Below are 24,240 nucleotides of genomic sequence, written 5' to 3' on the forward strand. Positions count from 1 at the left end.
TGGCTCACGGGCCTAGCCGCTCCGTGGCATGTGGGATCTTCCCGGACCCGGGCACAAACCCGTGTCCCCTGCATCTGCAGTCGGACTGTCAACCACTGCGCCACCAGGGAAGCCCTAACTAGCTGATCTTTTAAAAGAATGTAAACATTTATATCTCTCTCCTGTTCAAACCCTTCCAATCACATGTTTCTCATCACATTCAGAACTAAATCCACACTCATTACCATGGCCTGCAAAGCCCTAAGTCTTCTGGCTTCTGCCCACATCTCCAGCCACATCTTGGTCTTTGTGCTATTTCTTGAACCCACCAAACTCCTGAGGGCTCTTATGCTTGTTGTTCCCTGTGCCTAGAAAGCTCTTTGCACAGATCTTTTTGTGGTTTACTTATTCACATTATTTAGACCACTCTAAGTAATGGCTCAGTATAACCACTTCAGACCTTCCCAAACTACTCTTTAGCCAACCACTTTACTCTAGCCAACCACTTCCCCCTCCCCAAAACCCATCACTCTCTATCCCTTTACCCTTCTTTTCTTCATATATCTTGCCCCTGTCTGAAATTGTTTATGAACAGTTTTCTCCCACTTCCCCCAGAATGTCAGCTCTCTGTCCCTTGTCTGTTTAATCAGTTCTCTATTCCCAGTGTCTGGAACAGTGCCTGGCATACAGTTGCTGGTCCATAAATTTTTTTGTAAATTTATTTATTTTTGGCTGCATTGGGTCTCCATTGCTGCGCACGGGCTTTCTCTAGTTGCGGGGGCTGCTCTTGTTGTGGAGCACAGGCTCTAGGCACGCGGGCTTCAGTAGTTGTGGTGCGTGAGCTCAATAGTTGTGGCTCGCGGGCTCTAGAGCACAGGCTCAGTAGTTGTGGCGCACGGGCCTAGTTGCTCCGAGGCATGTGGGATCTTCCCGGACCAGAGATCGAACCCATGTCCCCTACACCAGCAGGCGGATTCTCAACCTCTGTGCCACCAGAGAAGTCCCCATAAATATTTTTTGAATGAATGCTGCTAAGAAGTTGAATCAGATGAGGATGGGAATGTTTCCATTGGATTTGGCAATATGCCACTTGTTGGTGTCCTTGATGAGCAATGTAAACGGCTCACTGAGGATAGAGTCAGAGCAAAATAGATTAAGGAGTACCCAGAGGTAAGGGGTTGGAGAAAACAACTGTTAAATAAGACAACCGTTGTGAGAAGTTAACTGTGAAGAGAGACATGGGGCTGGCTGTTTGTGGTTGGAGGAGGGTAAATGAGGTCAGGAAGACAGGTCTTTGAGGTGACAGTAATAGATGTAATACAGAACATATGTGACAGGATTGACCTTTACATGGGGGGATCTGCTAAAGAGGACGAAAAGTGGTGCTGCTAGGAAAGATGGAAAATGGAGAAGACAGTTAAAAATTCAGACTGGTTGTATAGTTCGTGGTGGGGGCATGAGAGTGCAGAAAGAGGATGAGATGGCACCTGGTCAGCTGCCATGAGGTTCACTGTGGGGCGGAAAGGAAGCCAGGCCCTATGGAATGGAGGGCAGAGTTGCTTTATCTCCAAGCCAGATGTTGCTGTAGTTGGGGTCCTGGTAAAAGGTAGCTGTGGAAAGAGGTAGAAAAGAGTACCCAGCATTTTTTGACACAGTGCTTAAGGATCTAATAATGTGTCCTTGCTTTAATCAGGAACAGTATTCTCTGTGCCAGGAAACCATTTGGATTTATGATAGGAAAATTGTCATTTTTCCTTTCTCTCCCATCTTCCTCTAGATGGAGCGCACTGAGCCTGGGAGAAAGTACATTGTTGGCCCTGCACACCCAGCTTGCCATTAGGATTGATGAATACTCTATGAAATATTTGAGTATTTCTTATGTGCTGAGCACTGTTTTTGTTTTAGGCTTTATAGCAATGAAAGAAACAGTCTCTACCTTCAAAGAGCTTTCATTGTAATGCAGGGAGACACAAAATAAACATATGTATGATAAGTCAGAGATGGGGTGGACATGTCACCCTGGGCTCTTACCCTACTGTACCCTCCTCTTCACCCAATAGCCCTGGGCTGGCAGTGGAAGGTGTTCTCTTTTCTCCCTCCCTCTCTCTCTCTCTCTCTCTCTCTCCCCCACCCTCCTCCTTCTCTCCCTCTCTCCCTCCCCATGCCCAGCCATCTACATAAGCATTTGGAGGAGCCCTTCTTCCTCATCTGGGTGTTTCCCTGAGCAGCCGAGTTGAGCCCTCCATTACATACAATGATAATAACGTGTTTTGTTCTCTTGATTTCAGATGAGACGCCAATTATTGCAGTGATGGTGGCCCTGTCCTCTCTGCTAGTGATCGTGTTTATTATCATAGTTTTGTACATGTTGAGGTGAGCGTGCTAATGCTTCTGCATTCTCTTGGACTCTGTTTCAATACCCCAGGGTCTCAGTAAGCCCACACAGTCCAGAAGACAGTAGGATAAAGACAGTGAATGGGATAGAGGGGAATGACTCATGGTAGCACTCCTAAGATTAAAATTCTGCTTAGAAATGTTTTAAAGTTTTACATAGTCTTCCTTAACACCTAGCCCCTCCCCTTTGCTTCCATCTGTCCCAAGTCCAGTCCCTCAACTCCAGTTCACCCTAAAACCCAGGACAGTGGTTTAGAGGTTGAGGGAAGAAGCCACAGTCTCTTGTTACTAATAGGCGTTTTAAGATCGTCAGATCTAGCCCTATTGAAACAACCCCTGAAAGCACCACAGTGAAGATTATGTGCTCAGTAAAGGTCTACTTTATTTCTAGCTGGGGCTTTGTCCCCAAACCCTTCTAGGGTCCCTGACTCTTGCATGCTGAACTGAACCATGTGAGCTACAGAGTTTCTCTTTCTGACTTTCTTCCAGGGTCTTTTAGGTATTACTCCTCAAACAGGTACCAAAGCCAGGAAGGGAAACCCAAGGGAGGGAAGGAGGAGGTGCATTTGTTCTCTTCCTGCTAAAGTCACCACCCTGACTAATTGGGTTTAACTCTACCTTATTTTTGGCTTAAGCCACTCTGGGCTCCCTCTGTTCTTCTGCAGGGATAAAGAGAGGGAAACCTTGTACACCCCTACAGTTTGTTGTGTGTCTCCACCTTTCTGCAGGAGACTTGTGGCCAGACCTCTGCCAACCCAGTCTGAAGCTCTGAGCTTCTCCCTGGTTACCAGGGAAGTACCAGGATTTTTGTTTGACACTCTTATCTCCCCCCACTGTATTCTACCCACACATTCTACCTCCACCTGGTGTGGCTATGATCTGCAGCGAATCCTGGAACTGGAGCTGCACAGAGGAGCCATTCAAGCCAGAGCATACTGTGGGGTTTTCTGGGTTGGATTCTAGTGTGCTGAGGGTGAGCAAGAGCACAGTGAGGTGCTCAGTCACCACTGGAGCTGCTTCAGTGTGTGCAGAACCTGTCTCTAAAAGAGCCTGTTCTTTGGTAAAGGATATTTTAAAATGCTGAATCAGTAAGTGGAGCTACAAAGCCAATGATTGGTCTCTCCTGACTCTGTGCTTAGTGTTTCACTATGAACATTTTCTCATTAGGTTTAAGAAATACAAGCAAGCTGGGAGCCATTCCAATTCTTTCCGCTTATCCAATGGCCGCACTGAGGATGTGGGTAAGACACCCCTAAATGACATGGGGAACCTTCATGGAGAAGAAAAATCAAGAAAATAGGAGTTTCCCCATCCTAAAAGGAAAGGGAAAAAAAGACTTGAAAGCAGCCCTAGTTTTTGGATGCCTGGTCCATGAGATAGAACCCCTAATTTAGCCTCCAGAGAAGGGCTATGTCCCCAGGGCACCTGACCAACCTTCCCCCTTATGCACTGCAGAACCCCAGAGCGTACCACTTCTGGCCAGGTCCCCAAGCACCAACAGGAAGTATCCGCCCCTGCCCGTGGACAAGCTGGAAGAGGAGATTAACCGGAGAATGGCTGATGACAATAAGCTCTTCAGAGAGGAATTCAACGTGAGTTCTTTGCTGAGGCTGGTGTGTCAGCAGGGAGGAAGGCAGACCTAAGGTCAAACCTTTTGAATCATGGGGTAGAAAACAGGCTTCTAATGGGTTAAGAGGTGAGAAATTTTTTACCAGGTTCATCTGACTCTTTTCCTATGTGACCATGGACAGGAAATGCAAAAAGATTTGCCATACCTCCCTCTTCTACCCATCTATCCATTCATTCATCATTGCATCTGTTACTTTTGTTTAATAAATACTTATCAAGCATCTGATATGTGCAAGGTGCCAGGGATTTGCTCGGGAGCAAATCTAGTCCCTACACTCAGGGAACTTGCTGTATAAGTTCAAACAGCAATATAGAACGTGAAGAACTGGTGCAGAGGCATAGGAACCTGTATTAAGAGGTGGCCTTTTATTTATTTATTTATTTATTTTATTTTTTGTGTGTGGTACATGGGCCTCTCACTGTTGTGGCCTCTCCCGTTGCGGAGCACAGGCTCCGGACACGCAGGCTCAGCGGCCATGGCTCACGGGCCCAGCCGCTCCGCGGCATGTGGGATCCGCCTGGTCCGGGGCACGAACCCATGTCCCCTGCATCGGCAGGCGAACTCTCAACCACTGCACCACCAGGGAAGCCCAAGAGGTGGCCTTTTAGAGTCTAGAGCCAGGGGTCACGGGGTATCTTAAGTAGACAGTAGGAATAGGTCATTGTGGAAAATGAGAACCATGGTAGACTGCAGAGCGCAGGCCTCATCTTGGGTAGTATTTACATTTGTATGTTTTATAACTCTCTCACGGAAGCAGAGCATGTTTGCGAATCTACCAGTTGATGATTCCAGTCCACCAGTTCAGAACTTCCTTTAAAAATGATATTTTAATTGAGACCTAATCATAGGCAAGGGCATTGGGGAAAGGGGGATGGGGAACATTCCAGGCACTGGGAATATCAGGAGCAATCTGTCTGTAGTGAGGGTGGGTGAGGGAAGGGCACATTCAAAAAATAATGAGGGGGCTTCCCTGGTGGTGCAGTGGTTGAGAGTCCACCTGCCGATGCAGGGGACACGGGCTCATGCCCCGGTCTGGGAGGATCCCGCATGCCACGGAGTGGCTGGGCCTGTGAGCTGTGGCTGCTGGGCCTGCACGTCCGGAGCCTGTGCTCCGCAACGGGAGAGGCCACAGCAGTGAGAGACCCACATACCGCAAAAAAAATAATAATAATAAAATAAAATAAATAATGAAGGACCGTGAGTGGCTGAAGGGCAGAGACTTAAGGGAGTAGTAAGAGATGAAAATGTAGAAGACTGGGCCAGACTGTAGATCTTGTAGAATGTCATGAGAGAAGTGGGAAGCCACAGACCAACCAGATTTGTAATTTGCAAAAAATGACTCAGACTACTCGTTAGAGAATAGCCCATGGGGAGACCAGGATAGAAGCAGGAAATACAGTTAGGGGCTGCAGCAGTAGAGACCAGAGTCGCTGATAGACTGATGTAAAGTGGTAATGATTAGGGAGAGGGGAATGGATTTGAGGACACAGGAACAGTTCCAGAGTTGGCTAATTCATCAACTTGGGCATTGTTAAACTCTGTCTCCTTCATATCTTTCCACTCAGCCACGTGTCAGTCCTGTCTCTTAGGCTGGCTTTCCTCATGTTGCCAAAATGGCTGCCCAGGGAATTCCCTGGTGATCCAGTGGTTAGGACTTCGCGCTTTCACTGCCGAGGACCCGAGTTCAATCCCTGGTCAGGGTACTAAGATCCCATAAGCCATGCAGCGTGACCCCCCCAAAAAAATAATGGCTGCCCCAGTTCTAGGCATCACATGGGGGTAAACAAGGTCCAGTGGGAAGAGAATGACTGTTTCTTCCTGTATGTCTCCTTTTATTAGTGAGGAAAACTTTCCCAAAAGCTTCTGGAGACTTCCCTGGTCACATATTCCTTCTTAAACTAGTCATAAGCAAGGGAGACATAGACTTACTGCAACTGGTTGAGACCAATCCAGATTATTGTAGTGTCGTGTAGAGGATAGGCGGATAACCCACAGAATGGGAGCTCTAGTAACAAGGAGGAATGTTTATTGGGTGGGTGGGTTACCACTCATATCTGCTCCACCTCTGAAGGGCTTGGGGGAATGGAGAGTGATGTGGTCAGATTTGCACTCTAAGAAAATCACTAGCTACAATGTGGAGAATAGATGGGAGGGAAGCAAGAGGTGAAGCAGAAGACCATTTACCAGGCAAAAGTTAAGGTAATAACTTGGACACTTCTTTCTGGCTGTTAGAAAAAAACACTATTTAATGCTCATTATTGATTATGAACATTCACCTCATCCCACAGGATAGCACCTCAGCCTCAACACTATAGCTAGGTCTCCAGTAGGCACTCTGCTGTTTTTTAAATGTGATGCAAGCTACTTCTGGGTGATGTGTATGTGACCTGGTGGCTGTACTGTTTTCTGTGAAATGAGTTCTTTGTTTAGAGGTGATTCCCTGAGATCCCATGATAAGGCATTCCAGTGAATACCTGGATAGAGGTGGTGTTCCTAAGAGGCATGGTAGGCAAATTCAGATAGGTATTGTAACAGTCAATTGCCGTGCTATCATGGCCACTCTGTTCATGGGCTCATTGGGCCAGCACTGGGGTGGTGAGGGAAAGGGCCGACCAACATCTCCTGGGTTCTTGCAGTGAGTGCCATCCAGTGAGCATACACATGGAGCATAAATATTTCCTGTCTTTTTTGTCCCAGTTATCTACTACACCCAGGGATCAGCTTAGATCCTGACATCCAGTGAAGTGGATAGTGTGATACTTTGCTTGAAGTTCTGTTCACCAGACGGGTTTCTCTTTTATACTCATTCAGAGTCATACCTTAAGTAGATTATCCCATAGCAATCTGCTTCCAGAATAGGCTAGCATGTCTCACAGAGCCATTTGTACACTAAGCTGGACTTTTTTCTTCTTTAGTCAACTGTTAATATCATCAGGAAGTCAGAGGAATCTATTGAAGGAGTGGTTGTGTGGCATGCGTTCTGTACACATCAGTTTCAGCTGAATTCTGGACATGTCCCAATTTATAGCTTATTGAATCACATAATACTTAGTTTATGATGGGCAGTTGACGTCATATGGATATCTAGTGTCCCATGGTCAGGCTTACAGTCTCTACCAGACCCCAGTGCTAAGCTAGGAACATAATCTTGCTGACAGGATCATGGTCTTGTCCCCAAATCCTAAGGTTTTTCATTATGATTCTCCTACTCAGCCTGAAACACAGACACTTAGGGCCCCATAGAATCTACCAGAGCTAATTTCTCTATGGCCTGGATCAGCTAGAGAGCCTTCTCTTTTCAGATCACTCAATAAATGAGTCAGAATAGGACACCAGCATGTGGTATATGCATGCTGTCTCCAAAATCCATAATGACCCAGCAAGCATCACTCCTCCTCCTTGAAGTGGGTGGCGGGGGAGGCCGTGGGGGCAAGGAGTGGCAACTTACCCTTTACGTTGGAGGGGATATCCTGACGTGCTGCTGGCTTTTGACTTTCAGAATACTTGGCCAAGGTGGCAGGCCACTATATAGTTGTCAGGGTAATGTCCTGTGAAACAGTGAGACAGAATCCCAATGAACCAATTCACAGCAGAGAGAGGTCAAGATGATTTATCACTGAAGCTGCTCCTGCCATGAGAAAGGGAAACTGCTTCATGTATTCTTTGTGCATCATAAAGGGAAAAATAAGCGCACTTGCCTCATTAATAGCGAAATTCCAGGTACCATGGGTTATATTAATCTGTAGGAAATATAATAACATCTGGAAAAGCAACTGCAGATCTGCAGCTCCACATGGTTCATGTATGACATTATACTGACATTCTTAAAAACTGTCAGCTTATCTGTTTGGTAGCTTGCATGGAGAGTAATAGGAAGCGTCAGAATAGCTAATATTAGTAGTTATTGAGCACTCGCTTCACGCCATCACTAAACTCACACATCTAAATGGGTTATCTCATCATTATCCCACAACTTTTAAGTCTCCTGTAGCACTTAGGAGCTCTGTGATGACTCATCTAGGGACCTAGCCTTTTGGTAAAGGGAGATGACTGCTCCAGCAGCTTGCATTTGCTCTAGCTACTGGAATGGTACCTATCCAAAGGGTTAGGGGACCAATGTGGTTATTCCTGCTCCTTGCTGTAGAATTCCATTCCAGCCTTACATTGGGAAAATAGGTAGCTCCTAACATGAGACCACTTCAAGCCAAAAATCCTTCCATCTCCTGGCCTACAAAGGCTCCATTCAAACTAGCATGAAATTATAGCATTCTGGGTTCCCAGGAATTAGTTAGCTGAAGGCCAGAACCCAGTAGACCCCAAAAGATGTATTTGCCTTTACCCAGTGGTTACCATGGTAAATGCCTGCAGATTCTTAAGAGAAGATGAGGAGGAAGGTTCATGGTATAGGAGTGTCGATGTGCTGTGGCAGGGTTCTTTCTTACATGTGCCCATCATTGAAGGGTTCTAGGTCTGTGAACTGACTCAAGCCTGGGAGTTGGATGAGAAGGAACCCTTCTCTAGCATGAGAGTCTAGTCAGGCCCCCTCAACTGACCTGAGCTGGCTGCCTCCCATTTCCATTATTGGGAGCTTCACAACAAATGATCCACCTCAGAGAAGTCTGAGCCCTGGTGAACTGTGGCCTCTGAGGTCTTTTTCATCCCACTAAGATCAAGAATCCCTTTTTGAAGTCAGTTCCTTCTTCTAAAAGATGAAGGTGTTTTCCTCACCCATGTACACCCTCTAGTGAGGCATGCATTGTAGATCCCATCAAGGACATGGTGAAGGTGTCAGTGAGAAGGTTGAGGCTGTTGGATCCCCTGTAACACTGATTTCCTCTACTTTGTGCCAAGGGCTTTCTGGCTTTTCTTTGTTACGTAGCTGAACCCAGCATTCAGTCCAGGTTCCTACCGGCCACCCCACCCCACCCCACCATTAGAACCGTGGCCAGTTTCCTGAGCGGTTACGCTAACTGCAGAAGTTCAGTTAACCGTACCATAACTAGAAGTCTAGCCCTATTCAAAAATTAGAATTAGACCCCTCCTTGGTCTAACATCCTCAAAATGTATATCAACAACTATTCCTATGGTTTTTGGTGATCCAACTCAGTGAATTCCTGCAGTTTCTTCTGGGTGTTAGTTCTTTGCTTTTCTACCTTCTTTATGTATTTTACCCTCCAGATCATGTTATGCTTGCATCCTGATAATCCATGAGCAGTGAGAGCTGGGTTGTGGGGCAGTTTTCATCCTGAAAGCAGGATGCAGTAGAGAGCACAATAGAGATTTGTAGAAGTTGGCTTTCCCCAACTCCTCTGTTTCCTTTCTGCATCATTTCAATTATCTCACTTTAAAGCCGTGTCTTTCACATGACCAGCCAAGGAAAGATGTGAATTCCATTGGCATTAACATTTAACAACCAGCAAAATTCTGAAACCTTAACTTTTGGTTCAGCAAAATACATAGCACAGTCATAGAAGGGCCCCGACTTTTGTGCTGTCTTTGGAGATAAGTATTTGATTTTGGAGCCGGGCTTTTTCTTGTTTTACTATCTAAAATTGTCAGAAATAATCCTATTCCTTGGTTTCAGCATTTCTCATCTCCTTTTAATTGGCACTCCCCCTCCCCCAACTCCTTTACCATCAGCTAGAGCACATCCCAGGTGATTGCAAGCCAATATGAAGTAACTGTTTTACAGTCGTGAGGTATGAGTGGCTTGCTCTTTCCCATAATGCAAATTGGTTGACAGTTCCTTTCCCTTCATCTGAACTCGGTAATCAGGTTCACATCACCCGTATTTCCCCCATCAGTATCTCACCTACAACCCCACTCTCTGTTACTAACTGCTAAGTGAGTTAAGGTCTTTTACTTAAAAACAAGAGAAGTCAACTCAAGCAAAAAAGTGGGGAAGCTGTCAGAATCAAAAGATGAGATAGACTACCAGCCTTTGGACAGAGCAGGTCCTATCCTGGTGGGTCTGGGTCCTCTAGGGAAGCCTCTGCTTCTTCCTGGGTTTCAAAATCCTGGAAAAGAGAATCTAGTTGATACAATATAGGTCAGGTGTGACTGTGCTTGCATTGGTCAGCCCTGGCAGGAAAGAGGAGAGTTAACACATAGGACAAACACACCCATTTGTGTCCACTGTCATAGAATAATATTCTTGTAATCATGGGGTGAGGAAGGCCTTTCTAAGCAAAACACAAGATTCAGAAGCTAGAATAGAATAGATTGAAAGATAATAAATATATTTAAATGTTAAGCATCTCTGAAAAATAACACCATAAGAAAGTGGCCAACTGGGAGAAACTATTTGCCACAGGTAGACAGAGAATTTTCCATAATATATAGAGCTTCTCCAAACCTGTGAGAAAAAAGTAAACATTGCAGGAGAAAAATTGGCAGTTCAGAGGAGAAAAACAAATGGTCTATAATCATAGGAAAAGAAGCTCAACTATATCTACTAATCTGGAGATCCAGATTAAAACTAACCATTATTTTGGGCCTGTTAGATTTGAAAATTTTACAAGATTGATATCAAGTATGGGCAGGGGTATGGGGATAAAGAAACTCTTACACACAGGTAGGGGAAGTTTAAATTGATAAAGCATTGGAAGGATGATTTGGCAGTGTCAACCAAATTTAAATGCTTATGCTATCTGACCTAACTTTTGGGACTCTATCAGAAAACAAAATATATATTTGTACAAGGATGTTCATTGTAGCATTACTTATAGCAAAGAAAATAAAGTGGAAAATATTTATCTATCAAATAGCAGAATGGCTAAATAATTTCTTGCATTTATTATGAAATTATGTACTGTCATTAAAATAAATGTGTTGACATAGAAAAATATGGGGAAAAACATATTCCAGGGGACTTTACATGGTATAATCCCCCTTTAAAAAAAAAAATCTATACGGGCCTCCCTGGTGGCGCAAGTGGTTGAGAGTCCGCCTGCCGATGCAGGGGATACGGGTTCGTGCCCCGGTCTGGGAGGATCCCATATGCCGCGGAGCGGCTGGGCCCGTGAGCCATGGCCGCTGAGCCTGCGCGTCCGGAGCCTGCGCGTCCGGAGCCTGTGCTCCGCAACGGGGGAGGCCACAACAGTGAGAGGCCCGCATACCGCAAAAAAAAAAAAAAAAATCTATGTATGTCTGCATTTGAGTGTGTTAATGCCTTTTTTTTTTTTTTTTTTTTTTAAGTCTGGAGGAATACTGTGAACTGAGCAGTGGTTGCCTACAAGGACGGGTAGAAGACAGGAGAGACATGATAGGGAACTTCCACTTTCTACTGAATTATTTGACTTTCTTTTACAACAAGCATATTTTTAAATAACATTTTTAAAATCAGACATTAAAAACTTTAAAGGGGCTTCCCTGGTGGTCCAGTGGTTAACGCTCCATGCTTCCACTGCAGGGGGCGCAGGTTTGATCCCTGTTTGGGGAGCTGAGATCCTGCGTGCCTCTCGGTGCAGCCAAAAAGAAGAAGAAAAAAAAAACTTTAAAAAGTTTTTTTAATATAGTAAACAAAGCTATTCAAGCTTATTAGCTTTAGCGTAGTATCCATTATGCTTTAATGTATAGATGGCATATAGAATAGAGTTGGTGTACCCAGCTTGAACTGTGCCAAGAGTCTTGTGGTCAGGTCTCTGTGAAAAGGAATATCATTAAATGGGAAGTTGTTTTGGAGGAAAAACTGGACCGTGGGGGTGAACAGCTGAAGAAACAATAAGCATAGGAAATGACAGCTGTTTTCGGATATCTGACAGACTAAATGGGGAGTGTGTAACATTTCTATGATACCCCACTGTGGTTGAAAGTTATGGGTAATGGAACTTTTGTCCTAAAGTTATAAGCTGGAACATTTTACTGACCAGCATTTGTCTCAGAAGGAAGCATTGAATTTGTTTAAAAGAAACACTTTGAAAAGCTACTTATTGAGGTCCCTAAAACATGTTTAAGGTTTAATAAATAAATAAATAGACTTTAGTTAGCTCCTGAGATGAAGGGGATAGGAGACAGCTAGGGAAGGAACTAGAGGCTGTGAGGCAGTCACAATCTGTGAATTGTGAAATGTGAAACCCCCCAACCCACGCAGGACCCTGCATCTTTAGTAGAGACAGCTTAATTCTTGGATTTCCGGGTAAAGAAGCATTTATGTGTAATTTGGTAACAGAACTGTGTGGCATCTGAGTGAATCAGAGGCTGAATAGTCTCTGCATTGATGAGTTGTCTCCAAATAAATGTATCAGAGCCAAAGGCCTATGGGAATTATCAGTACCTATGTCAAGGGCTTTAGAATTCAACAGTCCAGGGAATTGGGAGTTCAGGATTTCCAAGGGGCAGAGAAGGCACCAGCTGACCTCCTGGGTTTTACACTAGTCAGTACAAGGGGAAAACAAGTTATGTATCTGGGTGTTAAGTCCTTCTAAATAGAACTGTTCCAAGATCAGGGGAACTGCCTTGGAAAATAGTAGGCTCCCCATCACAGCAGAGTGTTCAGGCACTGGTGACTGTGCCCAAAGTATTTGGAAGGGGATTCAAACTTTAAAGTTAATGAGATTCAGTACTATACTGGAGACATTAGCACAGTAAGGCAAGAAAAGAAACGAAAAAAAAAAAAAGAAACGAAAGGTATTACGGATTGGAAAGGAAGAGACAAAAATCAGTTTTTTTCACAGAGGAGATTATTGTCCCAGAGAAATCCACAGACTCATCAGATAAATTATTAGAATTAATGTTATTTTAACAGGGTTGATAGATACAAAAACAGCATAAAAAATGAATGCATTTCTGTTCATAAGCCACAATCAGGAAATCTAATAATTTTTAAAAGATGCCATTTACAGTAGCATCCAAAATGTGAAGTACCTAGGAATAAATTTAATAAAACATTTATAAAATCTTTGGAGAAAATTATTAAAATGTTTGAAGACATTAAAGAAAAAAACCTAAATTAGTGAAAGAAATAAGATCAATGGATTAGAAGGCTCAGTATTGTAAAGTTGTCAATTCTCCCCAAACTGATATATAGATTCAATGCAATTCCAATAAAAATCCCAACAGGTTTTTTGTGGAACTTGACAAGCTGATTCTAAAATTTATATGGAGGAGAAAAGATTCAAGAATAGCCAAGACATTCCTGAAGAAGAAGAACAAGGTGAGGAGACCCGCCTTACCAGTATAAAGAGTCATTATAAAGTTTAGTAATTAAGACAGTTTTGTATTGGCACTGGAATAGATTGACCAGCGGAATAAAATAGAGAACCCAGAAGCAGATCCATATGTAAAGGGAAACCTATTTGTGACAAATGCTGTTGTAGTTTTGCTGGGGTAGAGGATGGTCTTTACAATAAATAGAGCTCAGACAATTGGGTAACCCCATGGGAATAAATGAAATTGAATTCCTGTCTCATACCAAAAATCAGTCCCAGTTGATGTAAACACTGAAATTTAAAGGAAAAAATGTAGAGACAATAATGTAGGAAAATATACTATGATCTCACATAAGAAGGTGTTCTTAAGACTTAAAATGTTTATAAAGGGAAAGATTGATCCACTTGACTACATTAAAATGCAAAACGTCTGTTCATAAATAAATACTATAAAGAAAATGAAAGGGCAGGCCACAAACTTGGTAAAAAATACTTGTAACACTTATAACTGATAATGAGTTTCCAGAACACATAAAGAACTTCTACAAAGTAGTAAGAAGATAAATAATCCAATAGAAAGATGGGGAAACACTCAACTAGGTTCTTCACAGAAGAGGAAACCCTGTTGACCAGTAAACTATGAAATGATGGTGAACCTCATTAATAATCAGAGAAATGTAAATTAAACCTACATATGATACATTTAAAGTCTGACCGTAGCAAATGTTGACAAGGATACGGAATAACTGGAATACTTTACATTGCTGGTGGGAGTGTAAATTGGTACAGCTACTTTGAAAAACAATTTGGCCTCGTCTGGTAAGGTTAAAGATAGTCATATCTGAAACTCTTGCACATGTGCATGAGGAAACACATACAGTTAGTGCTCAAAGCAGGATGGTTAACTGTAAACAACCCAAATATTCACCAGTAGTAGAATGGATAAATAAATGTTGGTATGGTCTAAAAATGGAGGACTACAAAGTAGTTAAAATGAATGAACTTTGGCTACATGGAACAACCTGAGTGGAATCTTCAGAACATAATGTTGGGCAAAAAAAGCACGTCACCATTTATCATTGCATTTTTATCAAAAAATAGACTGAGCAATAAAAATACATATTTTTAAGGATACAGAATATATGGATACAGATAAAGCAAGGGGATAATAAATACAAAATTCCAAGTTTACTTGTGAGAGGAGAAGGAAGAGAACATGATGAGGAAGGGCCCAAAGAGAACTTATAAGTTAAATTGGGTGGTAGATATACTTTTTTTAAAAATAATTGTAAAAATTGAAAAAAAAATTTTTTTTAACTGACATTTTAAAAAAAATGATAGCCTTGCTTCCAGTAAAGGCCTAAGCAAGGGATGAAGTGGTCTTTGATGCCACCTACTGTTTGTGGAGAATTTAACATCTTAGAGCCTTCTGGTTCAGCTGCTTCTGCCCAGCTCTCCAGGCTGGGTTGTTCAGAATAGAAGCTAAAAGTAGGATTCCCCTTGTTTTCATCCTTGACCTAGGCCCTTTAATCTGATATTTTGCATCTAGTACAGTGTTCTCTAAAGCAAATCTTCTATTTTCTCTTGTCAGACAGTGACTCCTGTTTCTTCCTAACTTTTCTTTTAGGAGCCTCAGCCTACCTGGAGACCTAATTTTTCTTCATCATGACTGGGGGAGCTAGGGGTGCTGACAGGACTTTGAGATGTGGTCATTGTCATTACCCTGAGGACTGTTTTCAAGAATCTTGTTGTCACTACATCTGTTCTACATCATTTTAGACAAGGGATGTACAGGAAAAGTAATGCCTCAGGATTAGTCTTGAGGGCTTTTAAAAACTTGTGTCTCGTCCTGCCCTGCATCAAGGTGGAAATCTAGCCTATCTAGGTGAAGAGAAGGCAAACTGTGGTTGAACTGGGAAATTCCAATCTTCTGGTCCAGGAAACTCCTTTTTCCCCTTTATGTATTGACAGCAGTGGGTCTAAAGAAATTGGCTTTCTTAGTAAAATAACAGGCAGAACCTCCAGGGTTTTAACTCTGAAAAGAAAATCTCTTGAATAAGTGAAGGTAGATGGACTATGAGACCTTGACTCCGGTTATCTTGGGGTATTTCACTTTAATTTCTCCTACCACTATCTTGCTGGTTCCTAGGAAGTATATTTGCTCCTTCTTAAAACTCTTGTTTCTTTCTGGCAAGATGGGTTCCTTTTAGGCTGGCATTTCCTTTACTTAATCTTTTTATTATTTTTATGCAAGCTAGAAACCTGAGAGTCATCCTTTATTCCTGTCTCTTTCTCTCCCCAACTTTTGTTCATTCCATCTCTAAATCTAGTCATTCTGACTTCATAATATATCTCAAAGGCATCTATTTCCTTGTACCATCATCTTTCCACATTCTGTACTTGCCTTCCTCCCAGCCCATTTTCCATGTAGCAGCCAGAGTGATTCTTTAACAGGTAAAGTGGATTGCAGTTTATAAAAACCTTGAATGGTTTCCTCGTGCACTTAAAGTAAAATTTAAACTTCCTATTCAAGGACCTGTGTAGAAATACGTGATCAGCCTTTTGTCAAAAAACTCATCTCCTCCCACTTGCTCTTGCCATCTCCACCAGCAACATTTTCTACATAACACCCTCACTGACACTTCATTTCCTCACACAAACCAAGCCTTCTGCCTCTGGGTCATCATACATGCTGTTCTTTGCCTGGAATACTCTTTTCCATACTCATCCTTCCTCATAGAGACCTACCCTTAATCTGTATTGGGGTATTCCTTGGGCTTTCTGATACTTTCTCTAATAATCTGTTCTCTCATTGCATTCATCATGGTATGTAATTTTATATTTACTTGTTTTATTTATTTAATATCTGTCTTTCACCCACAAGTTTGCATTGTTCATGAGAGCAAGAACTGTGTATATGATTTGATTCACCACTGTTTGCTCTGTACCTAACTCGGTACCTGATAGGTACCCATTATATGTTTGTTGAAAGAATGAATGAAAAGTAATACATGAACCATAATTTACTTAACTGTTCTCCTACTGCTGAATACTAAGGTTGTTTTCAGTTTGGGGTCATTCTAAATAATGATGAAGTAAATAATTTGAACATAGAGATTTTTATTTATTTAGGCTAGGATCCAGATTTGCTAGGTCAAAGGGTATGAATATTTTTAAAGCTTTAAGACATATTTCCAAATCACTTATCAGGAAGGTTGTCTAGGTTGTAATTTTAAACTATTTCTCTTTTTGCTTTCTTAGTTTTGAATATATAGAACACAGAAGAAAACAGTTCAGATAATAAAGTTTAGCTTCCTACTCTTATAAAACGAATTTATTGAATGCTTATTCTATGCCAAACATGAGATTATCTTATTTACTCCTTATGTAGCAGATATTGTCCCAATTTTGTGGGAAACTTTGGCCGATTTGCTCAAGTTCATACAATCCAGACTATCTCATGTCAAACCATTTATACTTATCCACATACCTCCTAGTGCTAGCTGATTTACATTTGCTCCAAAACTGCTGCAGATTCAGTGTTACCTCATCCAAGTCCTCTGCTTCCTAACTGCTGCATCCATGTGAATGCCCTCTCACCCACTCACCTGTTCTTGCTTCCTTACCACATGATGCTAGAGGCTGGGCTGCCATACCCCCTTGTCAGGCTCCTAACTCACCTGACCATCCAGACCCCTCCTGTGTGGTTTACTCTGAGGTACATCTCAGCTTTGCATGGTGGTCAGCATGGGGATAAATAGCCCATCCTTTCAGTTATGTACCCAGTCCTATATACTGGGGTGGTCCATTTTGACCCAGCATTGTAACAAATTCCTAACCACATAGTAATCATATAAAGAGCATGCTATGCTTATAGTAACAGGAAAGGCATTCTGCCCTCTGGGCATTCAAACTCTAAGGAGCTTAGAAGCTATTTAGAAGAGAGGTGCACTCTCTGTATTAGGTGCAAGTATTCACCTGGGCGTATCTTTTCCCCCCCAAGGAAAGGTAGAACTTGCTGCCAGGTCAGAGTATGGTGCAGCAGTTTACATGTTTGGTGTTTATCCCTGTTAATAACTCCTGTAATTTCTCTTAACCTTTCAGGCTCTCCCTGCTTGTCCTATCCAGGCCACCTGTGAAGCTGCCTCCAAGGAGGAGAACAAGGAAAAAAATCGATATGTAAACATCTTGCCTTGTGAGTGTTTGTAGGGTTTCTTGGGATGTAACCTCAAACTACATCTGTAGCCAGATTTTCTGAGGATGGAAAGAATCTTGTGGTTGATCATAGGAAGGCTGGTAATAAGAATAGAGTCAAACCTTTGGACTGAAAGAGCCTTTATGGCTCCCCAGGCAACCTCAGGTGCTCATAAAATCAGTAGGGGTGCTTGACCAGGTTTTTTGTGGCAGGCCTGAAGTTTCTAGGAAGTTAAGGAGAGCAGTTTCACTAAGACCGGACAGCAAGTGCATGGTTGTTGTGGGGGGTTTTTGTTACTCATTGCAAAGAAATTCCAATTCAGAGTTCTCTTCGTAAACTCCTTCCCAGAGTTAGCCATTGCTAATCAGTTTATATATAACCTAACAGACATTTTTCTAGGCTAGTGGTCTTCAGAATGGAATATGCATAATCCAGTGGGATGTGAGAGCAAAATGTTTGAACTTTGCTTTATTTATTTATTTATTTATTTATTTTTATTTTTTTGCGGTACACGGGCCTCTCACTGTTGTGGCCTCTCCCATTGCGGAGCATAGGCTCCGGACGCGCAGGCTCAATGACCATGGCTCACGGGCCCAGCCGCTCCGCGGCATGTGGAATCTTCCCGGACCAGGGCACGAACCCGTGTCCCCTGCATCGGCAGGCGGACTCTCAACCACTGTGCCACCAGGGAAGCCCTGCTTTATTTTTATAATTGCTTTTTTAAAAAATTCACCCTTTAAATAATTCCTGGTGTAATTTTGGGTGCATAATGTATTAAAGACCACTGTACTGGGCATTTACAGATACTTATGTCTTATTTGTGTATAAATGCATGTATATATATTATATATTTTTAGTATAACTGGTATGCTGTATACATTGCTCTGACTTTTTTCTTTTTTTTCCCAATATATATTGGAAAACAAGTCAGATGGAGAAAGATAAATACCATATGATTTCACTCATGTGGAATCTAAAAAAACAAAACAAACCAACAAAACAAAACAAACACAAACTCATAGATACAGAGAACAGATTATTGGTTACCAGAGGGGAAGGGGGTTGGAGGTGGGTGAAATGGATCGATGCGGGGGTCCTACTGTATGGTGATGGATGGTAGCTAGACTTGTGGTGATCGCTATAGTTATTACAGATGTTGAACTATAATGCTGTATACCTGAAACAACTATAATATAGAGAAATGTAAAATAAAAACAAAACTAATATGTATTGGTAATTGTCAAGAAACAGAAGTGTTCACTTTCCTTTTTATCAACTGCTTACTATTCCCTATTATGGATATATCTTAATTTATTTAACTTAGTCCCCTAATGATGGTTGAGATGTGTCCGAATTTTTGCTGTTATAAATAGTGCTGCAGTGACAACTTTATACTTGTGTGTCTCTCTACACATAGTCATAGATGTCACAACTGGCCTGGTTGCCTTGGGACCCGTGAAAAATAAAATTGAATTTAATTGAAAAAAAAAATTTTTTTCTAGATGACCACTCTAGAGTCCATCTGACACCAGTTGAAGGAGTTCCAGATTCTGATTACATCAATGCTTCATTCATCAATGTAAGGAACTTGAGCTTTTCTCATTATTTCCTTGATTCCTTCTCAGCTGCATGTTAGGAGGAATATTTGTCATTTCAGTTTTTCCCAGAGGAGTCTGATTTTTTTAAAAGACCGAAAAAAATTTTTTAAAGATCAAACAGTTTAAAATGTATTCTTATGTTTACCTGTCATCATTCCCAAAATTTTCCCATGCAGAAATCTGAACCTAAATGTATACTTTTCTGTAAGAGTCAGTGAATCCTTTATTGAGCGTATTCAGATAACTAAGAACAAAAGCACACCTTGTCCTCCAAACAGGACTAGAATATCTGACTCCGGGTAAGTCTGGTTAGTCATGTCTACTATGAATTGAGAGAAGAGCTGAAACTGAAAGGAGGTTTTTAGGGGTGATTTAGAGAATGTTTATAGAGATGGTGTGCGAGACTTGAGTATGTGTTATAGGCTGACGGGAGGGAACTAGTAAAGAGAGAGTTTGAAAGGAAGAGAGAGAGTAAGCAAGAGAGCTAGAAAGAGCAAGCCTTACTACTGAAGCATGAAGAGAATACTGATGGAATTTGTACACCCATGATCATAGCAGCATTAATCACAATAGCCAAAAGGTGGTAGCAACCCAGGTGTCCCATCAGTGGAAGAATGAATAGGTAAAATGTGGTATATACATGCAATGGAATATTATTTAGCCTTAAAAGGGGAAGAAATTCTGACACATGCTACAACATGGATGAATTTCGAAGACATTATGGTAAGTGAAATAAGCCAGTCACAAAACAATAAATATTGTATAATTCCACTTATATGAGGTACCTAAAGTAGTCAAATTCATTAAAACAGAAGGTAGAACGGTGGTTGCCAGGGGCTAGAGGGAGGGGGGAGAAGGGAATTATCATTTAATGGGTACAGAGTTTCAGCTGGGGAAGATGCAGAAGTTTTGGAGATGGATGGTGGTGATGGTTGCCCAAAAATGTGAATAAACTTAATGCCACAGACCTGTACACTTAAAAATGGCTGAAATGATCAGTTCTATGTTACGTATATTTTATCACAATTTTTTTTTTTTTTTTTTTTTGGCTGCGTCAGATCTTAGTTGCAGCATGTGGGAATCTTCATTGTGGTGCGAGGGCTTCTCTCTAGTTGTGGCACACAGGCTTCTCTCTAGTTGTGGCACGCAAGCTCCAGACCACATGGGCTCTGTAGTTTGCAGCACACAGGCTCTCTAGTTGAGGTGTGCGGGCTTAGTTGGCCCACAGCATGTGGGATCTTAGTTCCCCAACCAGGTATCAAACCCACGTCCCCTGCATTGGAAGACGAATTCTTAACCACTGGACCGCCAGGGAAGTCCCTTACCACAATTTTTTTTTAAAGAATTCTGATGGAGAGATTAGTGTTGAACATAAGAAAGGATGTTTTTTCCTCTGAGACTGATGGTAAAGGAGTATAGAATAGATAGAGGTGGTTTGTAGGTGTGAATAAATCAAGCCGAGGGAACTCATCTGTTTTTTCTAAGAAGTAAAGTCAAGGTTATCTGCTGAAAAGGGAGGATGGGACTGTGACATGAGAGTACTGAAGTCAGTAAGAAAGAATACTGAAAAGGGCATGAAAAAAGCATGTTTAGCTGCACCGAGGAACTACCTAAGATGGAAATCTTTGATATATAGGGGCCTCAGATGTGTGATTTTCTCCAGTTGTACCCTAGGATTGGTGATATGCAGAAAACATGTGGTACTCAGACAAAGGGGCTAGGGAAGTCAGTTGTTGCTTCAAGTAGTCAGCCGAGGGCTTCAGGTTCAGTAGAGAAAGGAAGGGATCAAGGACTAGGTCTCAAGAAATTGAAAGAGCAGTCTTGGGATAAGAAAAGGAGAAAGATGGAAGAACAAGAGGCTGTGGCTAAAAAATAGGCTATCAGATGGACTTCAGAAGTGGAGTAGTGCAGGCACCCTCACGAGTATGGATTTGCTGAAATTCCTATATATGTTTCTTAGTAATGGTCATATGTTTACAGTTAGAAGGAAAGGAACCCTGGTAGAAATGATTAATGTAGTAGATAAGGAAAATGGAAAAAGGCTAGTAACCAGCTAAGAGTCCCAGGATTTAGATCAAAGATTATGATGAAGTGGTTGGGAGGAACAGGTTGAGTTTAACATTATATGGAAGAGTATAGCAATATCAGAATGTTTCCATCTGCAGGTAACAGAATACTCAGCTAGAAATGGTCTACACAGGAACATTTACTTCTCATATAATCTGAAGGCAGGTGTTCTGGGGTGGGCTGAGTCTGTGACTCAGTGACATCCTTAAGAAACCAAGTGTTTCCATCTTTCTACTCATATCTTCTATTCATGGTCATGATAAGCAAGGCACTAGAAGGAAACAAGCCTTCTCCTTTGGCCATGCTTAGTTGGAGCTCACAGTAGGGCATCCTATAAAGCCTTGACGGTTATTGGAGGTTATTAATAGGTAATATGAAAGTTTAGATGAAGAGGGTTAAATTGGAGGTACTTATGAACTCAGTGAAAATAGAAAAGCTGGAAAAAGCTTATGGTTAACCATGAGTAAGAGTCAGGGATTAAAGAAGATTTAGGTTTATTAAATTCAATCAACATTTTTGATCACCTGCTGTGTGGTAAGCACTGGGGGTAGGCTCCAAGGTTACAGAGATAAGATACGTTCCCTAGTGTGATCTACCTACAGGTAGATCATAACCTTTAGTGTGCAACATGTGTGAAGAAGGTATTCCCAGATTCTTTGAGATTTAGAGAAAGAAACATTCAGCCAACCTGATGAGCCAGTAGAGCTGAATATTGAAGGGTAGGTCTGAATTCAAGAGAAGAAAGATGGGCAGAAACTTCAAAGCAAAAAGAGAAGTATGAGCAAAGTCAGAGATTGGAAACAGTAGTCTTAGTTATAAGATACAAGATGGGAAGTCATGGGAGATGAGGCTTGGGGGATTGGTAGGAACTCGATCTTAGAAGGCATTGAATGTCAAGTGTGTCTGTTGGGGTTCTTAGTTGCAGGTGACAAGAGTCCACTTTCTGTCTATTCTTTTCAACAGGAAGGGGTTTATTATAAGATAGTGGGTGGCTTACAGAATCTGCGGGAGAGTCACCAGGAACAGAGCAGCTGTAGATGTACCCAGCTACCCCATATGACTCTCGTAGTGAAACCCCTGCAGAGGTGCTACAGAAGAACTCAATGCTTCCTCTGCCATGCTTGCCCAAAGACCAGGTCTTCCTAGCACAGTCACCATCTCACATTACTCACTTCTATCCCAAGTCTTATATGGGACTGCTAGGAAGAAACTGGTTCTTAGGCAGAACTGAACTGCAAGAGAGACTAGGGAATTTAGCTTTTAGTTTTTCAGCCTCTATAGAAAGAAAGTCAAGCTAGAAGTGGGTGGGACTGGATGCTGATTGAGTCACCAACTGCAAGAGAGACTAGGGAATTTAGCTTTTAGTTTTTCAGCCTCTATAGAAAGAAAGTCAAGCTAGAAGTGGGTGGGACTGGATGCTGATTGAGTCACCTTATGGTATCTACAAATTTTCAGTACAGCTTAGAGTTTTTGTTTTTGTTTTTTATTTATTTTTGGCTGCGTTGGGTCTTCGTTGCTGCGCGCGGACTTTCTCTAGTTGTGGCAAGCAGGGGCTACTCTTTGTTGTGATGCGTGGGCTTCTCATTGCGATGGCTTCTCTTGTTGCGGAGCACAGGCTCTAGGCACACAGGCTTCAGCAGTTGTGGCACACAGGCTCAGCAGCTGTGGCTTGTGGGCTCTAGAGCGCAGGCTCAGTAGTTGTGGCGCACAGGTTTAGTTGCTCCGCAGCATGTGGGATCTTCCCAGACCAGGGCTTGAACCCGCGGTCCCCTGCATTGGCAGGCAGGTTCTTAACCACTGCGCCACCAGGGAAGTCCCCAGCTAAGAGTTTTGATTTCTAGGCAATGGGATAACATTGAAAGGTGTTAAAGATAAGGAGCGATATGGCCACATTTGTATATTGATCACTCAGGTTACCGTGTGCAACATGGATTTAGGAAGGGCTGATTGAGGGCTGTTACAGTAGCATGCTACAGATGGTGAGGGTAGAAGGGTTGGAGAAGAAACATCAAAGTAAAAACCACTTTGGAGGTAGAATTTAGCAGGATATGGTGATTGACTAATATATGAGAGAGTATAGGGTGATACTCTGTAGAGTGTATTTAGGGTGGAGTTTCCTTCTTTCTCCATTTCTGGGCTGGAGGAAATACCCGAACATGTAGAAACCCAGTGCTGGGCAACCAGGGCCATATCCACAGCCTCCTAACTTCGGGTACCCTGGAGGTTGCAATCCCGCTCATCCACCACCTGCCAACCCGACCTTTCCTCCAGACCCCTTTCCCACTCCCCCAGGAGCACCCCAGGGGAATCCAGCTTTTCCCCCTGGTGGGCCTTATCATCCTGTGCCACAACTAGGGTATCCAGGATGCCAACCCTCAGGTCCCTACCCCCCTACATATCCACCACCTGAGCCTGGCATTGGCTCCTGGCATGGTAGGACCAGGAATGGTGATGGACAAGAAGATGCAGAAGAAAATGAAGAACGCTCATAAAAAGAAGCAGAAACACCACAAGCATGGCAAGCATTCCTCCTCTTCCTCCTCTTTCAGCAGTGACTCTGACTGAATACAGGGCCTGGACCCTTTCCTCCAGTCTCTCCAGTTCTTCTCTCCCATCAAGCTTTAGATGCCATGTTGTACTGGGGAAAATTAGCCCTTGTGTCCCTCCCCACCTCACCTCCGCAATCTGAGCCTCACTCTGCTATTCAACCCTAACTGACGAGGGAAAATGGGAGAAGAATTGCCATGGGCTAGCAAAGGCCATCTTTGCACTGCCTTGATAGAACTTTTAGCTGATGAGTTTTGCAAGAGATCTATTTTTTGAAGATGGTGAGATTTGAGCTAAATGCTGAAGACGTGATTTTTTTATACACATTGTGTAAATGTGTAAAATGTGATTTTTTACATTCTTTTGTAATACTTATGCTTGGGGAGATGCTGTGGAAATTTAATTATGGGGAAAAAAACAACCTATACCTTTCTTGTTTAAAAAAAAAAAAAAGAGTATAGGGTGATCCACGTGAATGTATCCAGCATAGTTGGGCATCATTAATCTGAGCTCAGGAGAGAGATTCCAAAGCCATGGCCTTTGAAGTCATTAGAGAAGAGTGGGCCCTGGAGCCCACAAACCTCTGCCAAGGCACACTGGGCAAGAGGTGCTCATTAGTGAGACAGAAGGAGACCAGGAGAGAAGAGCATCTCAGAGGGCAAAGAGTAAAGCATGGAGAAG

General features: G+C 42.5%; 1 protein-coding gene and 1 pseudogene across 4 annotated transcripts in view; both read left to right on the plus strand.

Moving 5' to 3' along the window:
- The window catches only part of PTPRA (protein tyrosine phosphatase receptor type A), a 189,082-nt gene that overhangs the window by 137,910 nt on the left and 26,932 nt on the right, over positions 1-24,240 (plus strand). For all 4 annotated transcript variants that reach the window (XM_060119964.1, XM_060119963.1, XM_060119965.1 and 1 more), the window contains 5 exons: positions 2,268-2,352; positions 3,541-3,614; positions 3,829-3,965; positions 17,257-17,347; positions 18,850-18,926. In XM_060119964.1, coding sequence (XP_059975947.1) covers positions 2,268-2,352; positions 3,541-3,614; positions 3,829-3,965; positions 17,257-17,347; positions 18,850-18,926 — 464 coding nt within the window. The remainder of the gene's footprint in view (positions 1-2,267; positions 2,353-3,540; positions 3,615-3,828; positions 3,966-17,256; positions 17,348-18,849; positions 18,927-24,240) is intronic.
- Positions 23,169-23,766, plus strand: LOC132476856 (proline-rich protein 13-like; annotated as a pseudogene).

This window comes from Mesoplodon densirostris, chromosome 16 (genome assembly GCF_025265405.1).
Source record: "Mesoplodon densirostris isolate mMesDen1 chromosome 16, mMesDen1 primary haplotype, whole genome shotgun sequence".
Lineage (NCBI taxonomy): Eukaryota > Metazoa > Chordata > Mammalia > Artiodactyla > Ziphiidae > Mesoplodon > Mesoplodon densirostris.